Consider the following 21,910-nt stretch of genomic DNA (forward strand, 5'->3'; position numbering starts at 1 on the left):
CCCGCTCCACGCAACTAGAGAAAGTCCACACGCAGCAACGAAGACCCAACACAACCCCAAATAAATACAGTACATAAATTAAACAGACAAGAAAAAGCTTATACTGCATGACAATCCAATGCAATATACAAACCTTAACTGGATCCTGAACAAAACCCAATAACACACCAAGGAAAGGAAGGCAGGAAGAAAGCAGAAGGTACACTTTTGGTGCCTTTGTGGAAATTTTAGGGTGTACTCTATTTCACGTGACATTATTCAATTAATAATTGTATTTGTTTTCTTGCTGCTGTAACAAATTATCACACGCTTAGTGACTTAAAACAACTTCTGGACGGCAGGAGTCTAGAATTAAGGTGTTGACAGGGCTGCATTCTTTCTAGAGGCTTCAAGGGAGAATCTGTTCCCTTGCCTTTAAGAAAGCTGGCTTCATTCCTTGGCCTATGACCCCTTCCTTGCAGTCCAAATCTTTTGCTTCTGTCGTGTCGTCTCCTAACTCTGGAACCTCCTGCCGTATAAAGAGCCTCGTAATTACCTGGGGCCTACCTAGATAATCCAGGAGAATCTCCCCATCTCAAGATCCTTAATCACACCTGCACAATCCCTTTTACCGTGTGAAGTAACATATCTACAGGTTCCTGGGATCAGGATGTGGATGTATTTGGAGGCTACGACTCACACTACCACAATACTGATATAGTAATTATGTAGGAGAACGGCCTTATTCTTAGTAGACACGTAATGTGAAATATTTAGCAGTGAAATGTCATGACATCTGAAACTTTCAAATAGCCCAGTAAACAGAGAGAGAGAAAGAAAATGTGTCATAGGTACTCATTCTTTCAACTTGTTGTAGTTCTGAACTTTCGGAAATAACAAGTTGGGGGAGAATAAATGTATAGTAATAGATTTCATGTAACGTGTATTTGTTTTGGATATTTGAATTATACTTAAGATTTCCTTTTTATTTATTTATTTTGAAAAAATTTATTTATTTGGCTGAGCCAGGTCTGAACCGCGGCACGCATGATCTTTAGCTACGGCATGAGAACCCTTAGTTGCAGCATGTGGGATCTAGGTCCCTGACCAGGGATCGAACCTGGGCCCCTCTGCATTGGGAGTGTGGAGTCTTAGCCCCTGGACCACCAGGGAAGTCCCTTAAGATTTCATTTTTTAAAGCTCCATTGTTATTAAAGAGTTATCGTCTTAGACCAGTGGTTTCCAGAGTTTTGGATTTTCCAATTATTAAAATTTCCAAAAAATTTCTGGGGTACTAATTTTTAAAATCATAATTCTACAGAAAGGCCATTCCAAGACTAAAAACAGTAAGAGTGACTTCACAGCAAAGGACAGGACACGTCTTTAAAACAGGATATCCATTTAGCTTTATGGAAAACATACCGATATTTCCTTAACTTTTCTCTCCTCCTTCCGCCCAAATAGAGGAAAGCTGAGGCTCAAAATCCCAGTTTGGGGTAAGTTAGGCTGCCTCTGACCAACAAGATCAGGGCCGGTGATGCCCTCTTGTGGCACCCTGGAGAATTACTGCCATCTGACTTCATGTCCTCAGACTTCATGTCTTCTGACTTTGAGGGACAGTGCCCTCACAGTAACTCGGTCGTTCATTCATATGTGCCAGGCATTGTTCTCAGCATTTGGGACATATCAGTAATGAAAACAAATATCCCTGCCCTGCTGGAGCTTACATTCAGGTGGGGAGACACCCAATAAATAAATAACACATAAATAAGTGCTATGGAAAAAACAGCAGTGGTAGGGGTTGGGGGTCAGAATATAGGGGTTGGTAGTGTGGGACGCGACTTAAAATAGGGTAATCCCCCCCGAGAAGGTAACTTTGTTTTTTTAAAAAATTATTTATTTATTTGGTTGCACCGGGTCTTAGTTGTGGCAAGCGGGCTCCTTAGTTGTGGCTCACCAGTTCCTTAGTTGTGGCATGCACATGGGATCTAGTTCCCTGACCAGGGATCGAACCCTGGCCCCCTGTATTGGGAGCACGGAGTCTTATCCACTGCACCACCAGGTAAGTCCTGAGAAGATACCTTTTGTGTAAAGAGTTGAAAGGAGGTCATGGAGTTAGCCATGCAGACACCTGGGGTGACGGTTCTAGGAAGAGGACCTCTCTCAAGTGTTCAGCAGAAAAGTCTGCACAAAAGCCCTAAAGCGGGAGCTTGTTTTGTCAGCTTCAAGAACCACACAGCCAATGTGTCTGGTGCCCAGTGAAGAAGAGAGAGAGAAGTAGGAGAGAGTTCAGAAGTCATGGGAGCCTAGATCACCCTGGAGGCCGTAACAGTAAGGGCTTGGGCTTTACTCAGTGAAATGGAGAGCCCTGCAAGGTTCTGAGCAGAGTGACAGAATCTGAAGTTTACAAGGACCACTCTGGCTGCTGTGCTGACAAAGAGAATGGGGCAGAAAGCAGAGTCATCTAGAAGAGAGATGATGGTGGCTTGGACCCGAGTATTAGCAATGGAGGTAGTGAGACATAGTTGGATCCTGGATATATTTGGAAGGTAGAGTCAACAGACAGGATGGATCCAGAGGTTAAAGAGAGACATCAAGGAGAACACCAGGATTTTGTTCTGAGTGGCAGGAAGGATGAGTTGCCGTCAGTTGAGTTGGGGAAGATGGCACAGGACTGGGAGTTCAGCTTTGGACACTGATGAAATACAAATGCATATTCTAAAGGGAGTCAAGGAAAATTTGAACATAAATAATTTTCTCTGCCCTTTGGCCTCCTCTCTTCCCTCTACTGTGCATTGCGTATCTGCACCATGCATCGACCCACCTCCCGGTGGGCAGAAATACCTGGTCAGCTGTGAAGAGCAACCTTCTCCTGGTATCAACAAGATAACTCCTTAGGAGATAACCTTCCTCCTTGGTCTTGTAAGGGGCCCTGATGACCCCTGACCCATTACTTGCTTTGTAGGTGTCGATGTGGATTGTGTGAATGTCACTGTGTACGTCTTTTAACGTACAAAGCCCTGGATAACTGTGCTTTGACCTCTCACAGGCAGAACACTTCTTGAAGCTTTCCGAGAGGCTGTTCCCGGCTCATACGCCGCAATTTGGCTCGAATAAAATTTTCCAGTGCTTTCTTAGATCGACTGATTAAATTTTTCGTCGACAACACCATGAGGTAGAAATGTTTAGCTGGAAATAGAAACGTGGGAGTCGTTGCACAGAAGTGGTATTTAAAGCAATGGAATCACCAGGGTGTAAAGGTAGGGAAGAGGCTCCAGGTCAGAGTCCTGCCTCACTCCACCTTGAAGGCAGCTGGGTTGAAGAGGAGGAATCAGCAAAAGAGAATGAAAGGAAGCAACCGGAGAGGCAGGAGAAAAACCAGGTGGGTGTGGTGTCCTGGAGGGGAGAGCGCAGGGGCCAGCAGGGAGCTGAGGTAAGGCCCGCTCCACAGGCTGTGCCCTTGAATCTTCTGCGACGTTGGTGGTCCTTCCCCTCAGACCAGCGTTTTACCTTGGTGAGCAGAGGCACCCCGACCCGTCATCATAACTCTCACTAGATCGCCCTCTGCCCTCCACACACGGACACCAGATAGATAGCAAGACCGTTTGTTTATTGAACCCTTCCCAGCCAGCTCTCCTTTTCCCCTTCTGGCGGGCAGATCCCCAGCCTCCCACCAAGGGCCAAGAAGAGTCAACCGGAGCTTGGCCCTGGCTCCTTCCTCCTGCCAGGCTTCCCTGCCACACAGCCTGGGCTTCCTGGCTTGCCTTGGAGGCTCTGTTGCTCCTTTTCTCCCACAGCCTCCCTCTGGAAGTGTGTGATGTAGGCCACCTGACCCTGATTACAATGGCCAAAGCAAAAGCTCATGGTGCTGTCGGAGAGGCCACTGAGATGCAGCTCTGGGGACAGGGAGATGAGCCTGAGTGTGGGTGCCGCCGCACCTTTGCTCCAGGCCCCCTCACACCCCACTCACCTTTGGTGACACTGACTTCGTTGGCCGCCAAGATATCCGCCTGAGAGCTATCTATTCTCCTGTACAAGTCCTCGGCGTTGCCCTGAGGACAGGAGCAAGGGGAACTGGGCTGGATGCCAGGGCAGCCTGGACTTGGAGTTGGGCGTGGGCACATGGAGGTTGCAGGCTGCGGTCAGGCTCTTAGCCTGACTGGAAGGGCAGGAAGGGGGACGGAAGGATGCCAGGTGGAGAAGCCCAAGCCAGGGCAGTCCTTCCCGCCGCCGGCCCCGAGGCCAATCTGTGTGTGGGGTGTACAGGGGGAGGGGCCGTGCGCTGGGCTGTGCACAGGGGCACTGCTGTGTCCCGCGGGGCGCGGCGGGGGGGAGCACTTACACGGAAGAGTTTGTAGAGTTCCTCCCCCATGGACCTGCGCACGTGCTCCTCCACCACTGGGAATAACTGCACATAGTACTGCGTGGGCGGGCGAGGGGGCGTGACTGCCGTGCCCACGCGCTGTGCCTGCCGCGCCGCCCTGCCGCCCGCCACCCGGCCGCCCAGCGCACCTCTAGCGTGAGGCTGGCCTGCCGCTGGCCGTTGCTGTGGTCCGTGTTGCCCATGGCGGCCATGAGGCTGTGCACCACGCGCAGGTGCAGCATCTCCTCGGCCAGGCTCGTGTTGCCTCGCGCCAGGATCCTGGGCGGGGGTGGCGTCGGGTGGGGGTGGGATTCGTGCTGCGGCGGCCCCGTGGGACCCTCTGGCGGCCGGAGCGCTCTTGGGGGCCGTGGGCAGCGCCGGGGCCTGGCTTGCCGCATCTGCCCACTACCTGCTGCCCGCTTACCCGGTGGCCCTGGTGGCCGCGGCCTGCTGCAAGAACCACGGCAGGTGGGTGGTGAGCTGCAGAACCGAAGAGTCTGGAAAATGGAGGAGTGGCCGTGAGGCTGGAGGACCCCTCGTCCTCGTCTTCCACCCTGCCCCGTCGGGTCCACCACCCCGTTCTCAGTGGATCCCTACCGCTGACGATCTGGGACTGCTGTTTGCTGGTCTCCTTGAAGGACGGTGTCAGCAGCGCCACGAGGCCCTTGAGCAGCGCCGGGCACACGTCGTAGTTGACCAGGTCCTTGATCAGCTCGATGGCTGGGGAAGGCAGGGGCGCTGGAGAGGCCCGCCGCTCCACTCCCCGCCCTCGCCCTCGCAAGGAAGCAGCACCCCCTCACCTCCAACTCTTTATCGACCTTTCTTAGCACCTCTTACTGGCCAGCACTGTGCCAGGCGTGGGGGGAGCTGGGCCGGCGACCCCTCAGTCCTGCCCTTCTGGAGCTCGTAGTTAAAGGGGAGAGGGAGGAGGAGGCCGAGGCCCCCTGGGACTCACAGAACCAGCCGGAGCCAGAGGAAGAAGGTTGGAGGCTTAGAGGCTGAAAAGAGCTGGAGGCCCCACAGAGGTAGGGCCGGCAAAGGGCTTTGAGGAATCTAGAAGGTTTCCTGGAGGAGGGACGGACGGCGGGTCTTCACAGGGAGACAGGATGGGGAAAGACAAGGGGTGAGGGGGAGACAGAGCAAGTGGGTGGGGATGTGTAGCAGAAAATGAGAAAGGAGGCAAGGTCGACAGCAGTTTAGAGAAACTTTCCTTTCTGATGGACCCTTATTGAGGCCTTGTTTGCCTAGGGTCTGTGCTGAGGGCTTTCCTTTCAGAGTCCCAGTGACGATCCCTGTGACCAAGGAGCTTCATTTGGCAACAGCATGATGACTTATCCCTATTGGACATTTGAGGGAATGAGGCACAGAGAGGTAAAGCACTTGCCATAAGGTACCACAGCTAGGAAGTGGTGGAAGCAAAAGGAGGGAAAGATTCGGTTAGGAAGGAGGAGGGTACTAGAATTTAAAGAGGGCATTTTCTGTGGCTGCTTCGCAGTCATTCATTCCATCCAGCATTGACTCAGCCTTTCGGCCAACCTGTATAGGACGCGTCTTGTGCCCGGTGAACAGTTTGGTGACAAGTGCTATAAAAGGGGTCGGTGGGCTGTGGGAGAGCCTGGGAAGATGGCAGAGGACTGAATATTTTTGTAAAGAGAAAAGAACTCCAGACAGGCAGAGCTGGAAACGGGCAGGTAATGTGGTGTGATAGGACAGCGGGTAAACACAAATGCTTGCTGCATGGAAGACGGGGCTTAGAAATGAGCTGTCCCCCCAGCTGCAGAGTCAAGTGCCGCTGGCCTCTCCACCTACTTCGAGGGCACAGTTGTTTCCCTGACTAGCTCATCTGCATACCAGAATGCAGTGTAGACTACGTGAGAAATATTAACAGTATTACCTGTTTGAAAAACAAAAAATAATGTTTTAGTTTCTTTTTAAAAAATTTAAAAAATCTATTTATTTAAGGCTGCGTTGGGTCTTTGTTACTGTGCACGGGCCTTCTCGAGTTGTGGTAAGCAGAGGGGCTACTCTTTGTGGCAGTGCACGGTCTTCTCCTTGAGGTGGCTTCTCTTGTTGTGGCGCACCGGCTCTAGGCGCGGGGGCTTCAGTAGTTGTGGCCCTCGGGCTCAGTAGTTGTGGCGCACGGGCTTAGTTGCTCGACGACGTGTGGGATCTTCCCGGACCAGGGCTCGAGCCCGTGTCCCCTACGTTGGCAGGTGGATTCTTAACCACTACGCCACCAGGGAAGTCCCACCTTTTATTTTCTTGTCAGGAGCTTTTACCCAGTAAGAACATGTTTAGGGGTCATTCTCTACAATGGAAGACAGGTTTTTGTTGGTAGGTACAAAGGCACCACAAACGTTGGGGGACCAACGAGTATATGGGAGGATGGGCATGCATGGTACACACATACACATTCCTCCCCAGTTTAAGGAAATCTTTTGTGTCTTGGCAAAGACTTTCGTGGAGAGAAACACTTGAGAATTGGTAGTGGAGTCTTTTGAGGTTTTACTTAAATAAGGGTAAGTATGTGGGATTTCAAAGACAAATGGCTGATGTGTAGAACTAGAAAGAGGTGCGTAGTTAAGAGATAGAAGATGCAGCCAACTTGTTGTTTTAGAAAGCAGTTCCAAGTTTAAGTTGTAGGTTGGGAACTGCGTTCTCTGTTTCCCTGCCCCCAGCTGTAAGTGAGGCTCTAGAGAAGTTATATAGCAATCTTACTCATGAACACAGATGCAAAAATTCTACACAAAATATTAGCAAATTGAGTCTAGCAGTGTGTAAAAGGAATAATGTGCCATCTAGCAATGCACATATATGATCTTAATAGAAAGAAAGTTTGAGAAAATTGAATCTCAGTGTGGTAAGAGCTATCTACCAAAAACTATAGCAAAGGTCATACCTAATAGATGAAACCTTGGAAACTTTCCGTCTTAGATGAGAAGGCAACGTCCCACACATTCCTCTCCACAAAATCTTTAGTAAAAGGTAAAAGACAAGTGATCTGGGACTTCCCTGGTGGCACAGTGGTTAAGAATCCGCCTGCCAATGCAGGGGACACGGGTTCGAGCCCTGGCCTGGGAAGATCCCACGCGCCGCGGAGCAGCTAAGCCCGTGCGCCACAACTACTGAGCCTGCGTGCTAGAGCCTGCAAGCCACACTGCTGAGCCCACGTGCCTCAACTACTGAGCCCACGCTCCACAACAAGAGAAGCCACTGCAACTAGAAGCCCACGCACCACAACGAAGACCCAACGGCAGCTGAAAAAACAAAAAAGGACAAGTGATGTGAAGAGAGACCAGAGTACACTTAGCTACATTTGCCACTCTCTCCTTAACTGATTGTAACTCTCCAAGACTGGTGTCTATTCCTGTGCTATGGCCGCTCCTCCAGGAAAATCTGTGAAAGGGATTTTTGGAAAAGATGTACTCTCTTTTTCTAATCTCTGGAAGAGTTTAAGACTAGAATGTTTCCTTGAATGTTTGATCGAATTCTCTGAAGCTTCTGATCTTATGGAAAAAATTAATTACTGATTCCTTTTCTTTAATGCTTAGAGGACACTTTGGGTTTTCTACTTTTCGAGTACGTTTTGGTAAATTATATTTTCTCGCTGTTTTCGTCTAAAGTTTCAAACATATTGCAAGAAGTTTTCATTATGTCATTAAAAAAATCATTTTAATGAATGTACCATCTATAATGATGTCTCCTTTTATAGTCTTCATATTGATTATATGGGTTTTCTCTTTTTGAATCAGTTCCCTTTGCCCCCAAGTCCAATGGGAGTAACACAGATGAACGCCTGCTTATGCAATGGATTTTATTACAAAGAGGAACCCTGATTTCAGAGAACCTGAATGTTTTATAGCAGTCAGTAAGCATGCCTGCCCTTTGCTCTAAAGTGGAAAGTGTCTTTCTTTTCTTTTCTTTTCTTTTTAATTTATGGACATTATTATTTATTTATTTACTATGTATGGCTGCATTGGTTTTTCGTTGTTGCGCGCGGGGTTTCTCTAGTTGCGGCGAGCGGGGGCTCCTCTTCGTTGAAGTGCGCGGGCTTCTCATTGGGTGGCTTCTCTTGTTGCAGAGCACGGCCTCTAGGCACGCGGGCATCCGGAGTTGTGGCATTTGGGCTCAGTTGTTGTGGCACACCGGCTGAGTTGCTCCTTGGCATGTGGGAACTTACCGGCCCAGGGTTCGAACCCGTGTCCCCTGCATTGGCAGGTGGATTTTTTTTTTTTTTTCTTTTTGTGGTACGCGGGCCTCTCACTGTTGTGGCCTCTCCCGTTGCGGAGCACAGGCTCCGGACGCTCAGGCTCAACGGCCATGGCTCACGGGCCTAGCCGCTCCGCGGCATGCGGAATCTTCCCGGACCGGGGCACGAACACGTGTCCGCTGCATCTGCAGGCGGACTCTCAACCATTGCGGGACCAGGGAAGCCCGGCAGGTGGATTCTTAACCACTGTGCCACCAGGGACATCCCAAACCTATGACTCGTTAACACTATGTGAATTACATCCTGCACTGCCTTGTAGCAAATCACCCCCTGTAACATTTGCATTTCAGAAAGAAGGTCACGCAGGCCAACAGCCCCGAGACGCACCGACGCAGTTACCGGGCTGCCTGATGCCAGCAGTGACTGTTTTGAAATAACGCAGGAAGAAGAAGAATGCAAGACCCTCACTATTTTGATCCTTATCATATATGCCAGACTGCGAGCCCCACATATAAAATCTTTTCCTATTCCCGAAGGAGATGGGGGCACAGTTCTTCAGGCGCTAGCCTGCTGTGTCTTCCTTACTGCCTGGCAGAAAAATAAAGCCATCTCTCTCTTCCTCCAAAATCTCTGTCTCCGTATTTCTGTTCAGCATTGGTGCACAGGCAAGCTGATATTTCGGCAACACCATCATCCATCTGCTCTTGCTCTTAAGGCCAGTTGAAGATGGTCCCTTGCAGTTTCCCAAGTTAGGTTAGTGATGTGAAATTCTCCTGCCCCTGGCCCTACCTCCTTCCCTTTCCCAGCCGCGCAGAAGGCAGTTTGCTGGTTGTCTTCCCCAATTCTTCTCCAAGTAGGTTGTGTTTACTCCCCAAATCCCTGAGCCAGAGGTGGGGGTGCCTACACTCCCAAACCCTGAGTATCCACGTTCCTCTGCTGTTTGTAGTCTCTTGTGCTGTGCCTGTAGTGGCACCTGGGCGGGGGAGGACACTGCCCTTGTCTAGGTTTTTCTAAATGTCTTACTCAAGTTCCAGCCTCCAGCTTGTGAATCAACTGTCTCTTTTTTGACTTGTAAGCAAGTATTAAGCTTTGGGGCTGTGGGGAGGCCTGTGATGTGAAACAACTTTTCTTCCCTCCCCGCACATTGTTGTAAATAACTTTTAACAGCCAAACCCCAGATTTGCACTTTTTTTTTCCCTAACTGCTAAAACCATTTTCTTCCCCCTGGTGTTACTGTAACATTTGGAAAAGGAATAAATGTCGTCCCTTAATAAAAACAAAACAAAATAAAACAGACTTTCTGGTTGGACTCGGCGACTATATTCCTATCTGGTTTCTGCCACGCCCCCTGGTGGTGGCTCTAGACCGAGCAGGAAAACTAATGAAGGCATTTGCCGAAGCGCGAGGTTGGTGACTCAGCTTCATTTACATACCCACAATGCATTGCCATCGGGATCTTGCCTACTTTCAAAAGGCTCTAGCCTTCTATTTCTTTTGACTCCCGCCCCCACTCGAAATCAGGATATTTTCACAGAAGTGTGTGAAATAATTGCAGAACTCACTCGTTGTTTGCGGGTAAATAGTTACCGTTGGTGCGTTGGGACTTCCAGTTAGCCGAGGACTGTGTGAGCGGCTATGACGGCATACTCTGGTTTCTCTTCAGAACGCATAAATCTTTCGCCTTTTACTAAAGATTTCCGTGGAGAGAAACAATTCCGAGTTTCTACCCAATTTTTTGAGGCCTTGTTTTATATAAGGCTAATAAATTTGTGCAAAGAAAAGAATGTCTTGTATTTTGGTGGATCTGTGCTGGTAGCGTTACACGGTGCAAAGAGTGGCAACACTGTTTTGACTTAGTTGTAGGTCGTTTTTGTGATGGTTTGTTAGTGTGACATACGTGTGATTTCGGAATCCTGGCAAGTGCCTGGAATTAACCCGGTTGGCGGAGCGGTATAATACAGTGGCGAGCTGTTTTTGCGGTTTTTGACCGTTGCTCGTAAACAACTGCAGTCCTCGGTGAGAGCAAGGTGTTGTGTCATGTTTCTCTGAGGTTGTCTTCAGGAGGCGAGCTTCGTGTGGACGGGGCAACTGGTGCTCGTGGAGTGCGCATGGTGTTCTGAGGCGGAGGTACCGTTCCTGGTTTGAGGAAGGCAGCGCCGGGGAAGGAAGAGAAAGAGGCGCAAGAGAAGTGACCCCCCCACTTTCTAAGCGCGAGCGGCCTCACAAGTTATAAGAAATTCAAATACTCACAGAGCTTAAAAACGCGCTTTGTTCCTAGCGCTTCGGGTTTATCTTCTTGGAGACCACCAGGCATAATAAAATTGCACTGCTTCTCGTGCACGGCACGCGGCCTGGCACAGAGCAGTCAGTCGTCCAGTAGACGGTTGCTCGCTGTAGATTATCCGCTTAACCTGGCTTTGGTTAGGTCGTGAATTCAAGTTCAGGCTTGGGCACATGTGTTTGCAAAGGATTGTTCAAGGCAGTACGTGAGCACCTCCGGGGAGACCCACCTCTCTGGGATTGTGGTTCTAACTGCTGCACTTGTGTAACTTGGCTTTTGTAAAAGCTTCAAAAAATTGAAGTATAGTTGGTCGATGTTTGTATGATAAACATTCAAATATACACTTTCTGATGAGGTAGTTTAGCCTTAAAACTAGAACTGTTAAAAATAAGAAATTCGAGGAATTCCCTGGCAATCCCTGGACCAGTGGTTAGGGCTCCACGTTCCCACGGCAGGAGGCGCGGGTTTGATCCCGGCTGGGGAACTGAAACCCAGCAGGCCACTCGGCGCGGTGGAAAAAAAAAAACAAGAAACAAAGAAAAAAGAAAAAAAAAAAGGAAAGGCAATGCTCAAGATCATCTGTAGTTTTCCAGTTTCTAATGTGGATGAAGACCGCAAGTAATTGCTCTAAATTTTAATTTTAGAAGTAAGCTTAGGGCTTCCCTGGTGGTACAGGGGTTAAGAATCCTCCTCTCACTGCAGGGGACACGGGTTCGAGCATTGGTCCCGGAAGATCCCCCATGCCGCGGAGCAACTAAGCCCGGGCAGCACAACTACTGAGCCCGAGTGCCACAAGCACTGGAGCCCGGGCACCTGGAGCCCGTGCTCGGCAACAAGAGAAGCCACCGCAGTGAGAAGCCTGCGCACCGCAGGGAAGACCCAACACAGCCCAAAATGAATACAATATATAAGTTAAACAGACAAGAAAAAGCTTATACTGCATGACAATCAAATGCAATATACAAACCTTAACTGAATCCTGAACAAAACCCAATAACACACCAAGGAAAGGAAGGCAGGAAGAAAGCAGAAGGTACACTTTTGGTGCCTTTGTGGAAATTTTAGGGTGTACTCTATTTCACGTGACAGTATTCAATTAATAATTGTATTTGTTTTCTTGCTGCTGTAACAAATTATCACACGCTTAGTGACTTAAAACAACTTCTGGACGGCAGGAGTCTAGAATTAAGGTGTTGACAGGGCTGCATTCTTTCTAGAGGCTTCAAGGGAGAATCTGTTCCCTTACCTTTAGAAAGCTGGCTTCATTCCTTGGCCTGTGACCCCTTCCTTGCAGTCCAAATCTCTTGCTTCTGTCGTGTCATCCCCTAACTCTGGAACCTCCTGCCGTATAAAGAGCCTCGTAATTACCTGGGGCCCACCTAGATAATCCAGGAGAATCTCCCCATCTCAAGATCCTTAATCACACCTGCACAATCCCTTTTACCGTGTGAAGCAACATATCTACAGGTTCCTGGGATCAGGATGTGGATGTATTTGGAGGCTACGACTCACACTACCACAATACTGATATAGTAATTATGTAGGAGAACGGCCTTATTCTTAGTAGAGACGTAATGTGAAATATTTAGCAGTGAAATGTCATGACATCTGAAACTTTCATAAAGCCCAGTAAACAGAGAGGGAAAAAGAAAATGTGTCATAGGTACTCATTCTTTCAAGTTGTTGTAGTTTTGAACTTTTGGAAATAACAAGTTGGGGGAGAATAAATGGATAGTAATAAATTTTATGTAAGTATATTTGTTTTGGATATTCGAATTATACTTAAGTTTTACTTTTTATTTATTTATTTTGAAAAATATTTATTTATTTGGCTGAGCCAGGTCTGAACTGCGGCACGCATGATCTTTAACTACGGCATGAGAACCCTTAGTTGCAGCATGTGGGATCTAGGTCCCGGAGCAGGGATCGAACCCTGGCCCCCTGTATTGGGAGCCCGGAGTCTTATCCACTGCACCACCAGGTAAGTCCTGAGAAGATACCTTTTGTGTAAAGAGTTGAAAGGAGGTCATGGAGTTAGCCATGCAGACACCTGGGGTGAGGGTTCTAGGAAGAGGACCTCTCTCAAGTGTTCAGCAGAAAAGTCTGCACAAAAGCCCTAAAGCGGGAGCTTGTTTTGTCAGCTTCAAGAACCACACAGCCAATGTGTCTGGTGCCCAGTGAAGAAGAGAGAGAGAAGTAGGAGAGAGTTCAGAAGTCATGGGAGCCTAGATCACCCTGGAGGCCGTAACAGTAAGGGCTTGGGCTTTACTCAGTGAAATGGAGAGCCCTGCAAGGTTCTGAGCAGAGTGACAGAATCTGAAGTTTACAAGGACCACTCTGGCTGCTGTGCTGACAAAGAGAATGGGGCAGAAAGCAGAGTCATCTAGAAGAGAGATGATGGTGGCTTGGACCCGAGTATTAGCAATGGAGGTAGTGAGACATAGTTGGATCCTGGATATATTTGGAAGGTAGAGTCAACAGACAGGATGGATCCAGAGGTTAAAGAGAGACATCAAGGAGAACACCAGGATTTTGTTCTGAGTGGCAGGAAGGATGAGTTGCCGTCAGTTGAGTTGGGGAAGATGGCACAGGACTGGGAGTTCAGCTTTGGACACTGATGAAATACAAATGCATATTCTAAAGGGAGTCAAGGAAAATTTGAACATAAATAATTTTCTCTGCCCTTTGGCCTCCTCTCTTCCCTCTACTGTGCATTGGTATCTGCACCATGCATCGACCCACCTCCCGGTGGGCAGAAATACCTGGTCAGCTGTGAAGAGCAACCTTCTCCTGGTATCAACAAGATAACTCCTTAGGAGATAACCTTCCTCCTTGGTCTTGTAAGGGGCCCTGATGACCCCTGACCCATTACTTGCTTTGTAGGTGTCGATGTGGATTGTGTGAATGTCACTGTGTACGTCTTTTAACGTACAAAGCCCTGGATAACTGTGCTTTGACCTCTCACAGGCAGAACACTTCTTGAAGCTTTCCGAGAGGCTGTTCCCGGCTCATACGCCGCAATTTGGCTCGAATAAAATTTTCCAGTGCTTTCTTAGATCGACTGATTAAATTTTTCGTCGACAACACCATGAGGTAGAAATGTTTAGCTGGAAATAGAAACGTGGGAGTCGTTGCACAGAAGTGGTATTTAAAGCAATGGAATCACCAGGGTGTAAAGGTAGGGAAGAGGCTCCAGGTCAGAGTCCTGCCTCACTCCACCTTGAAGGCAGCTGGGTTGAAGAGGAGGAATCAGCAAAAGAGAATGAAAGGAAGCAACCGGAGAGGCAGGAGAAAAACCAGGTGGGTGTGGTGTCCTGGAGGGGAGAGCGCAGGGGCCAGCAGGGAGCTGAGGTAAGGCCCGCTCCACAGGCTGTGCCCTTGAATCTTCTGCGACGTTGGTGGTCCTTCCCCTCAGACCAGCGTTTTACCTTGGTGAGCAGAGGCACCCCGACCCGTCATCATAACTCTCACTAGATCGCCCTCTGCCCTCCACACACGGACACCAGATAGATAGCAAGACCGTTTGTTTATTGAACCCTTCCCAGCCAGCTCTCCTTTTCCCCTTCTGGCGGGCAGATCCCCAGCCTCCCACCAAGGGCCAAGAAGAGTCAACCGGAGCTTGGCCCTGGCTCCTTCCTCCTGCCAGGCTTCCCTGCTACACAGCCTGGGCTTCCTGGCTTGCCGTGGAGGCTCTGTTGCTCCTTTTCTCCCACAGCCTCCCTCTGGAAGTGTGTGACGTAGGCCACCTGACCCTGATTACAATGGCCAAAGCAAAAGCTCATGGTGCTGTCGGAGAGGCCACTGAGATGCAGCTCTGGGGACAGGGAGATGAACCTGAGTGTGGGTGCCACCGCCCCTCTGCTCCAGGCCCCCTCACACCCCACTCACCTTTGGTGACATTGACTTCGTTGGCCGCCAAGATGTCTGCCTGATTGCTATCTATTCTCCTGTACAAGTCCTCGGCGTTGCCCTGAGGACAGGAGCAAGGGGAACTGGGCTGGATGCCAGGGCAGCCTGGACTTGGAGTTGGGCGTGGGCACATGGAGGTTGCAGGCTGCGGTCAGGCTCTTAGCCTGACTGGAAGGGCAGGAAGGGGGACGGAAGGATGCCAGGTGGAGAAGCCCAAGCCAGGGCAGTCCTTCCCGCCGCCGGCCCCGAGGCCGATCTGTGTGTGGGGTGTACAGGGGGAGGGGCCGTGCGCTGGGCTGTGCACAGGGGCACTGTTGTGTCCCGCGGGGCGCAGCGGGGCGGGAGCACTTACACGGAAGAGCTTGTAGAGTTCCTCCCCCATGGACCTGCGCACGTGCTCCTCCACCACTGGGAATAACTGCACAAAGTACTGCGTGGGCGGGCGAGGGGGCGTGACTGCCGTGCCCACGCGCTGTGCCTGCCGCGCCGCCCTGCCGCCCGCCACCCGGCCGCCCAGCGCACCTCTAGCGTGAGGCTGGCCTGCCGCTGGCCGTTGCTGTGGTCCATGTTGCCCATGGCGGCCATGAGGCTGTGCACCACGCGCAGGTGCAGCATCTCCTCGGCCAGGCTCGTGTTGCCTCGCGCCAGGATCCTGGGCGGGGGTGGCGTGGGGTGGGGGTGGGATTCATGCTGCGGGGGCCCCGTGGGACCCTCCGGCGGCCGGAGCACTCTTGGGGGCCCGCGGGCAGCGCTGGGGCCTAGCTTGCCTCATCTGCCCACTACCTGCTGCCCGCTTACCCGGTGGCCTTGGTGGCCGCGGCCTGCTGCAAGAACCACGGCAGGTGGGCGGTGAGCTGCAGAACCGAAGAGTCTGGAAAATGGAGGAGTGGCCGTGAGGCTGGAGGAGCCCTCGTCCTCGTCTTCCACCCTGCCCCGTCGAGGTCCACCACCCCGATCGCAGCGGATCCCTACGGCTGACGATCTGGGACTGCTGTTTGCTGGTCTCCTTGAAGGACGGTTTCAGCAGCGCCACGAGGCCCTTGAGCAGCGCCGGGCACACGTCGTAGTTGACCAGGTCCTTGATCAGCTCGATGGCTGGGGAAGGCAGGGGCGCTGGAGAGGCCCGCCGCTCCACTCCCCGCCCTCGCCCTCGCAAGGAAGCAGCACCCTCTCCCCTCCAACTCTTTATCGACCTTTCTTAGCACCTCTTACTGGCCAGCACTGTGCCAGGCGTGGGGGGAGCTGGGCCGGCGACCCCTCAGTCCTGCCCTTCTGGAGCTCGTAGTTAAAGGGGAGAGGGAGGAGGAGGCCGAGGCCCCCTGGGATTCACAGAACCAGCCAGAGCCGGAGGAAGAAGGTTAGAGGCTTAGAGGCTGAAAAGAGCTGGAGGCCCCACAGAGGTAGGGCCGCCAAAGGGCTTTGAGGAATCTAGAAGGTTTCCTGGAGGAGGGAAGGACGGCGGGTCTTCACAGGGAGACAGGATGGGGAAAGACAAGGGGTGAGGGGAAGGCAGAGCTAGTGGGTGGGGATGTGTAGCAGAAAATGAGAAAGGAGGCGAGGCTGACAGCAGTTTAGAGAAACTTTCCTTTCTGACGGACCCTTATTGAGGCCTTGTTTGCCTAGGCTCTGTGCTGAGGGCTCTCCGTTCAGAGTCCCAGTGACGATCCCTGTGACCAAGGAGCTTCATTTTGCAACAGCATGATGACTTATCCCTATTGGACATTTGAGGGAATGAGGCACAGAGAGGTAAAGCACTTGCCATAAGGTACCACAGCTAGGAAGCGGTGGAAGCAAAAGGAGGGAAAGATTCGGTTAGGAAGGAGGAGGGGACTAGAATTTAAAGAGGGCATTTTCTGTGGCTGCTTCGCAGTCATTCATTCCATCTAGCATTGACTCAGCCTTTCGGCCAACCTGTATAGGACACGTCTTGTGCCCGGCGAACAGTTTGGTGACAAGTGCTATAAAAGGGGTCGGTGGGCTGTGGGAGAGCCTGGGAAGATGGCAGAGGACTGAATATTTTTGTAAAGAGAAAAGAACCCCAGACAGGCAGAGCTGGTAGCGGGCAGGTAATGTGGTGTGATAGGACAGCGGGTAAACACAATTGCTTGCTGCATGGAAGACGGGGCTTAGAAATGAGCTGTCCCCCCAGCTGCAGAGTCAAGTGCCGCTGGCCTCACCACCTACTTCGAGGGCACAGTTGTTTCCCTGACTAGCTCATCTGCATACCAGAATGCAGTGTAGACTACGTGAGAAATATTAACAGTATTATCTGTTTGAAAAACAAAAAATAATGTTTTAGTTTCTTTTTAAAAAATTTAAAAAATCTATTTATTTATTTAAGGCTGCGTTGGGTCTTTGTTACTGTGCACGGGCCTTCTCGAGTTGTGGTAAGCAGAGGGGCTACTCTTTGTTGCAGTGCGCGGGCTTCTCCTTGAGGTGGCTTCTCTTGTTGTGGCGCACCGGCTCTAGGCGCGGGGGCTTCAGTAGTTGTGGCCCTCGGGCTCAGTAGTTGTGGCGCACGGGCTTAGTTGCTCGGCGACATGTGGGATCTTCCCGGACCAGGGCTCGAGCCCGTGTCCCCTACGTTGGCAGGTGGATTCTTAACCACTACGCCACCAGGGAAGTCCCACCTTTTATTTCCTTGTCAGGAGCTTTTACCCAGTAAGAACATGTTTAGGGGTCATTCTCTACAATGGAAGACAGGTTTTTGTTGGCAGGTACAAAGGCACCACAAACGTTGGGGGACCAACGAGTATATGGGAGGATGGGCATGCATGGTACACACATACACATTCCTCCCCAGTTTAAGGAAATCTTTTGTGTCTTGGCAAAGACTTTCGTGGAGAGAAACACTTGAGAATTGGTAGTGGAGTCTTTTGAGGTTTTACTTAAATAAGGGTAAGTATGTGGGATTTCAAAGACAAATGGCTGATGTGTAGAACTAGAAAGAGGTGCGTAGTTAAGAGATAGAAGATGCAGCCAACTTGTTGTTTTAGAAAGCAGTTCCAAGTTTAAGTTGTAGGTTGGGAACTGCGTTCTCTGATTCCCTGCCCCCAGCTGTAAGTGAGGCTCTAGAGAAGTTATATAGCAATCTTACTCATGAACACAGATGCAAAAATTCTACACAAAATATTAGCAAATTGAGTCTAGCAGTGTGTAAAAGGAATAATGTGCCATCTAGCAATGCACATATATGATCTTAATAGAAAGAAAGTTTGAGAAAATTGAATCTCAGTGTGGTAAGAGCTATCTACCAAAAACTATAGCAAAGGTCATACCTAATAGATGAAACCTTGGAAACTTTCCGTCTTAGATGAGAAGGCAACGTCCCACACATTCCTCTCCACAAAATCTTTAGTAAAAGGTAAAAGACAAGTGATCTGGGACTTCCCTGGTGGCACAGTGGTTAAGAATCCGCCTGCCAATGCAGGGGACACGGGTTCGAGCCCTGGCCTTGGAAGATCCCACGCGCCGCGGAGCAACTAAGCCCGTGCGCCACAACTACTGAGCCTGCGTGCTAGAGCCCGCAAGCCACAACTACTGAGCCCACGTGCCTCAACTACTGAGCCCACGCTCCACAACAAGAGAAGCCACTGCAACTAGAAGCCCACGCACCACAACGAAGACCCAAAGGCAGCCGAAAAAACAAAAAAGGACAAGTGATGTGAAGAGAGACCAGAGTACACTTAGCTACATTTGCCACTCTCTCCTTAACTGATTGTAACTCTCCAAGACTGGTGTCTATTCCTATGCTATGGCCGCTCCTCCAGGAAAATCTGTGAAAGGGATTTTTGGAAAAGATATACTCTCTTTTTCTAATCTCTGGAAGAGTTTAAGACTAGAATGTTTTCTTGAATGTTTGATCGAATTCTCTGAAGCTTCTGATCTTATGGAAAAAATTAATTACTGATTCCTTTTCTTTAATGCTTAGAGGACACTTTGGGTTTTCTACTTCTCGAGTACGTTTTGGTAAATTATATTTTCTCGCTGTTTTCGTCTAAAGTTTCAAACATATTGCAAGAAGTTTTCATTATGTCATTAAAAAAATCATTTTAATGAATGTACCATCTATAATGATGTCTCCTTTTATAGTCTTCATATTGATTATATGGGTTTTCTCTTTTTGAATCAGTTCCCTTTGCCCCCAGTCCCATGGGAGTAACACAGATGAACGCCTGCTTATGCAATGGATTTTATTACAAAGAGGAACCCTGATTTCAGAGAACCTGAATGTTATATAGCAGTCAGTAAGCATGCCTGCCCTTTGCTCTAAAGTGGAAAGTGTCTTTCTTTTCTTTTCTTTTTTTTTAAATTTATGGACATTATTATTTATTTATTTACTATGTATGGCTGCATTGGTTTTTCGTTGTTGCGCGCGGGGTTTCTCTAGTTGCGGCGAGCGGGGGCTACTCTTCGTTGAAGTGCGTGGGCCTCTCATTGGGTGGCTTCTCTTTTTGCAGAGCACGGCCTCTAGGCATGCGGGCATCAGAAGTTGTGGCATTTGGGCTCAGTTGTTGTGGCACACCGGCTGAGTTGCTCCTCGGCATGTGGGAACTTACCGGGCCAGGGTTCGAACCCGTGTCCCCTGCATTGGCAGGTGGATTCTTTTTTTTTTTTTTTTTTCTTTTTGTGGTACGCGGGCTTCTCATTGTTGTGGCCTCTCCCGTTGCGGAGCACAGGCTCCGGACGCGCAGGCTCAACGGCCATGGCTCACGGGCCTAGCCGCTCTGCGGTATGTGGAATCTTCCTGGACTGGGGCACGAACACGTGTCCGCTGCATCTGCAGGCGGACTCTCAACCATTGCGGGACCAGGGAAGCCCGGCAGGTGGATTCTTAACCACTGTGCCACCAGGGACATCCCAAACCTATGACTCGTTAACACTATGTGAATTACATCCTGCACTGCCTTGTAGCAAATCACCCCCTGTAACATTTGCATTTCAGAAAGAAGGTCACGCAGGCCAACAGCCCCGAGACGCACCGACGCAGTTACCGGGCTGCCTGATGCCAGCAGTGACTGTTTTGAAATAACGCAGGAAGAAGAAGAATGCAAGACCTTCACTATTTTGATCCTTATCATATATGCCAGACTGCGAGCCCCACATATAAAATCTTTTCCTATTCCCGAAGGAGATGGGGGCACAGTTCTTCAGGCGCTAGCCTGCTGTGTCTTCCTTTCTGCCTGGCAGAAAAATAAAGGCATCTCTCTCTTCCTCCAAAATCTGTCTCCGTATTTCTGTTCGGCATTGGTGCACAGGCAAGCTGATATTTCGGCAACACCATCATCCATCTGCTCTTGCTCTTAAGGCCAGTTGAAGATGGTCCCTTGCAGTTTCCCAAGTTAGGTTAGTGATGTGAAATTCTCCTGCCCCTGGCCCTACCTCCTTCCCTTTCCCAGCCGCGCAGAAGGCAGTTTGCTGGTTGTCTTCCCCAATTCTTCTCCAAGTAGGTTATGTTTACTTCCCAAATCCCTGAGCCAGAGGTGGGGGTGCCTACACTCCCAAACTCTGAGTGTCCACCTTCCCCTGCTGTTTGTAGTCTCTTGTGCTGTGCCTGCAGTGGCACCTGGGCGGGGGAGGACACTGCCCTTGTCTAGGTTTTTCTAAATGTCTTACTCAAGTTTCAACCTCCAGCTTGTGAATCAACTGTCTCTTTTTTGACTTGTAAGCACGTATTAAGCTTTGGGGTTGTGGGGAGGCCTGTGATGTGAAACAACTTCTTTTCTTCCCTCCCCGCACATTGTTGTAAATGACTTTTAACGGCCAAACCCCAGATTTGCACTTTTCTTTTCCCTAACTGCTAAAACCATTTCCTTCCCCCTGGTGTTACTGTAACATTTGGAAAAGGAATAAATGTCGTCCCTTAATAAAAACAAAACAAAATAAAACAGACTTTCTGGTTGGACTCGGCGACTATATTCCTATCTGGTTTCTGCCACGCCCCCTGGTGGTGGCTCTAGACCGAGCAGGAAAACTAATGAAGGCATTTGCCGAAGCGCGAGGTTGGTGACTCAGCTTCATTTACATACCCAGAATGCATTGCATTCGGGATCTTGCCTACTTTCAAAAGGCTCTAGCCTTCTATTAATTTTGACTCCCGCCCCCACTCGAAATCAGGATATTTTCACAGAAGTGTGTGAAATAATTGCAGAACTCACTCGTTGTTTGCGGGTAAATAGTTACCGTTGGTGCGTTGGGACTTCCAGTTAGCCGAGGACTGTGTGAGCGACTATGATGGCATACTCTGGTTTCTCTTCAGAACGCATAAATCTTTCGCCTTTTACTAAAGATTTCCGTGGAGAGAAACAATTCCGAGTTTCTACCCAATTTTTTGAGGCCTTGTTTTATATAAGGCTAATAAATTTGTGCAAAGAAAAGAATGTCTTGTATTTTGGTGGATCTGTGCTGGTTAGTGTTACACGCTGCAGAGCAGAAAGTGGTAACTCTGTTTTGACTTAGTGGTAGGCTGTTTTTGTGCTGGTTTGTTAGTGTGACGTACGTGTGATTTCGGAATCCTGGCAAGCACCTGGAATTAACCTGGTTGGCGGAGCGGTATAATACAGTGGCGAGCTGTTTTTGCGGTTTTTGACCGTTGCTCGTAAACAACTGCAGTCCTCGGTGAGAGCAAGGTGTTGTGTCATGTTTCTCTGAGGTTGTCTTCAGGAGGCGAGCTTCGTGTGGACGGGGCAACTGGTGCTCGTGGAGTGCGCATGGTGTTCTGAGGAGGAAGTACCGTTCCTGGTTTGAGGAAGGCAGCGCCGGGGAAGGAAGAGAAAGAGGCGCAAGAGAAGTGACCCCCCACTTTCTAAGCGCGAGCGGCCTCACAAGTTATAAGGCATTCAAATACTCACAGAGCTTAAAAACGCGCTTTGTTCCTAGCGCTTCGGGTTTATCTTCTTGGAGACCACCAGGCATAATAAAGTTGAACTGCTTCTCGTGCACGGCACGCGGCCTGGCACAGAGCAGTCAGTCGTCCAGTAGACGGTTGCTCGCTGTAGATTATCCGCTTAACCTGGCTTTGGTTAGGTCGTGAATTCAAGTTCAGGCTTGGGCACATGTGTTTGCAAAGGATTGTTCAAGGCAGTACGTGAGCACCTCCGGGGAGACCCACCTCTCTGGGATTGTGGTTCTAACTGCTGCACTTGTGTAACTTGGCTTTTGTAAAAGC

General features: G+C 49.8%; 2 protein-coding genes and 2 non-coding genes across 4 annotated transcripts in view; 2 read left to right on the top strand and 2 right to left on the bottom strand.

Annotated features, from left to right (window-relative positions):
- LOC132596880 (uncharacterized) overlaps positions 1-15,514 on the bottom strand; it is a 30,510-nt gene extending 14,996 nt beyond the window's left edge. Inside the window, exons 1-10 of the mRNA XM_060295116.1 lie at positions 15,510-15,514; positions 15,265-15,394; positions 15,095-15,172; positions 14,722-14,803; positions 14,516-14,647; positions 4,940-5,062; positions 4,767-4,839; positions 4,492-4,621; positions 4,322-4,399; positions 3,950-4,031 (exon numbers count right to left, since the gene is read on the bottom strand). Coding sequence (XP_060151099.1) covers positions 3,950-4,031; positions 4,322-4,399; positions 4,492-4,621; positions 4,767-4,839; positions 4,940-5,062; positions 14,516-14,647; positions 14,722-14,803; positions 15,095-15,172; positions 15,265-15,394; positions 15,510-15,514 — 913 coding nt within the window. The remainder of the gene's footprint in view (positions 1-3,949; positions 4,032-4,321; positions 4,400-4,491; positions 4,622-4,766; positions 4,840-4,939; positions 5,063-14,515; positions 14,648-14,721; positions 14,804-15,094; positions 15,173-15,264; positions 15,395-15,509) is intronic.
- On the top strand, positions 10,196-10,312 carry LOC115850906 (U5 spliceosomal RNA). The gene has a single exon (XR_004038532.1). It is a non-coding gene; the product is annotated as a U5 spliceosomal RNA (small nuclear RNA).
- A 22-nt stretch (positions 15,515-15,536) lies between the features above and the next one.
- LOC132596881 (uncharacterized) overlaps positions 15,537-21,910 on the bottom strand; it is a 32,920-nt gene continuing 26,546 nt past the window's right edge. The window contains exons 12-13 of the mRNA XM_060295123.1: positions 15,715-15,837; positions 15,537-15,613 (exon numbers count right to left, since the gene is read on the bottom strand). Of these exons, the coding sequence (XP_060151106.1) occupies positions 15,537-15,613; positions 15,715-15,837 (200 nt within the window). The remainder of the gene's footprint in view (positions 15,614-15,714; positions 15,838-21,910) is intronic.
- Positions 20,982-21,098, top strand: LOC132594131 (U5 spliceosomal RNA). The gene has a single exon (XR_009560347.1). It is a non-coding gene; the product is annotated as a U5 spliceosomal RNA (small nuclear RNA).

Source organism: Globicephala melas, chromosome 1 (genome assembly GCF_963455315.2).
Source record: "Globicephala melas chromosome 1, mGloMel1.2, whole genome shotgun sequence".
Taxonomy (NCBI): Eukaryota; Metazoa; Chordata; class Mammalia; order Artiodactyla; family Delphinidae; genus Globicephala; species Globicephala melas.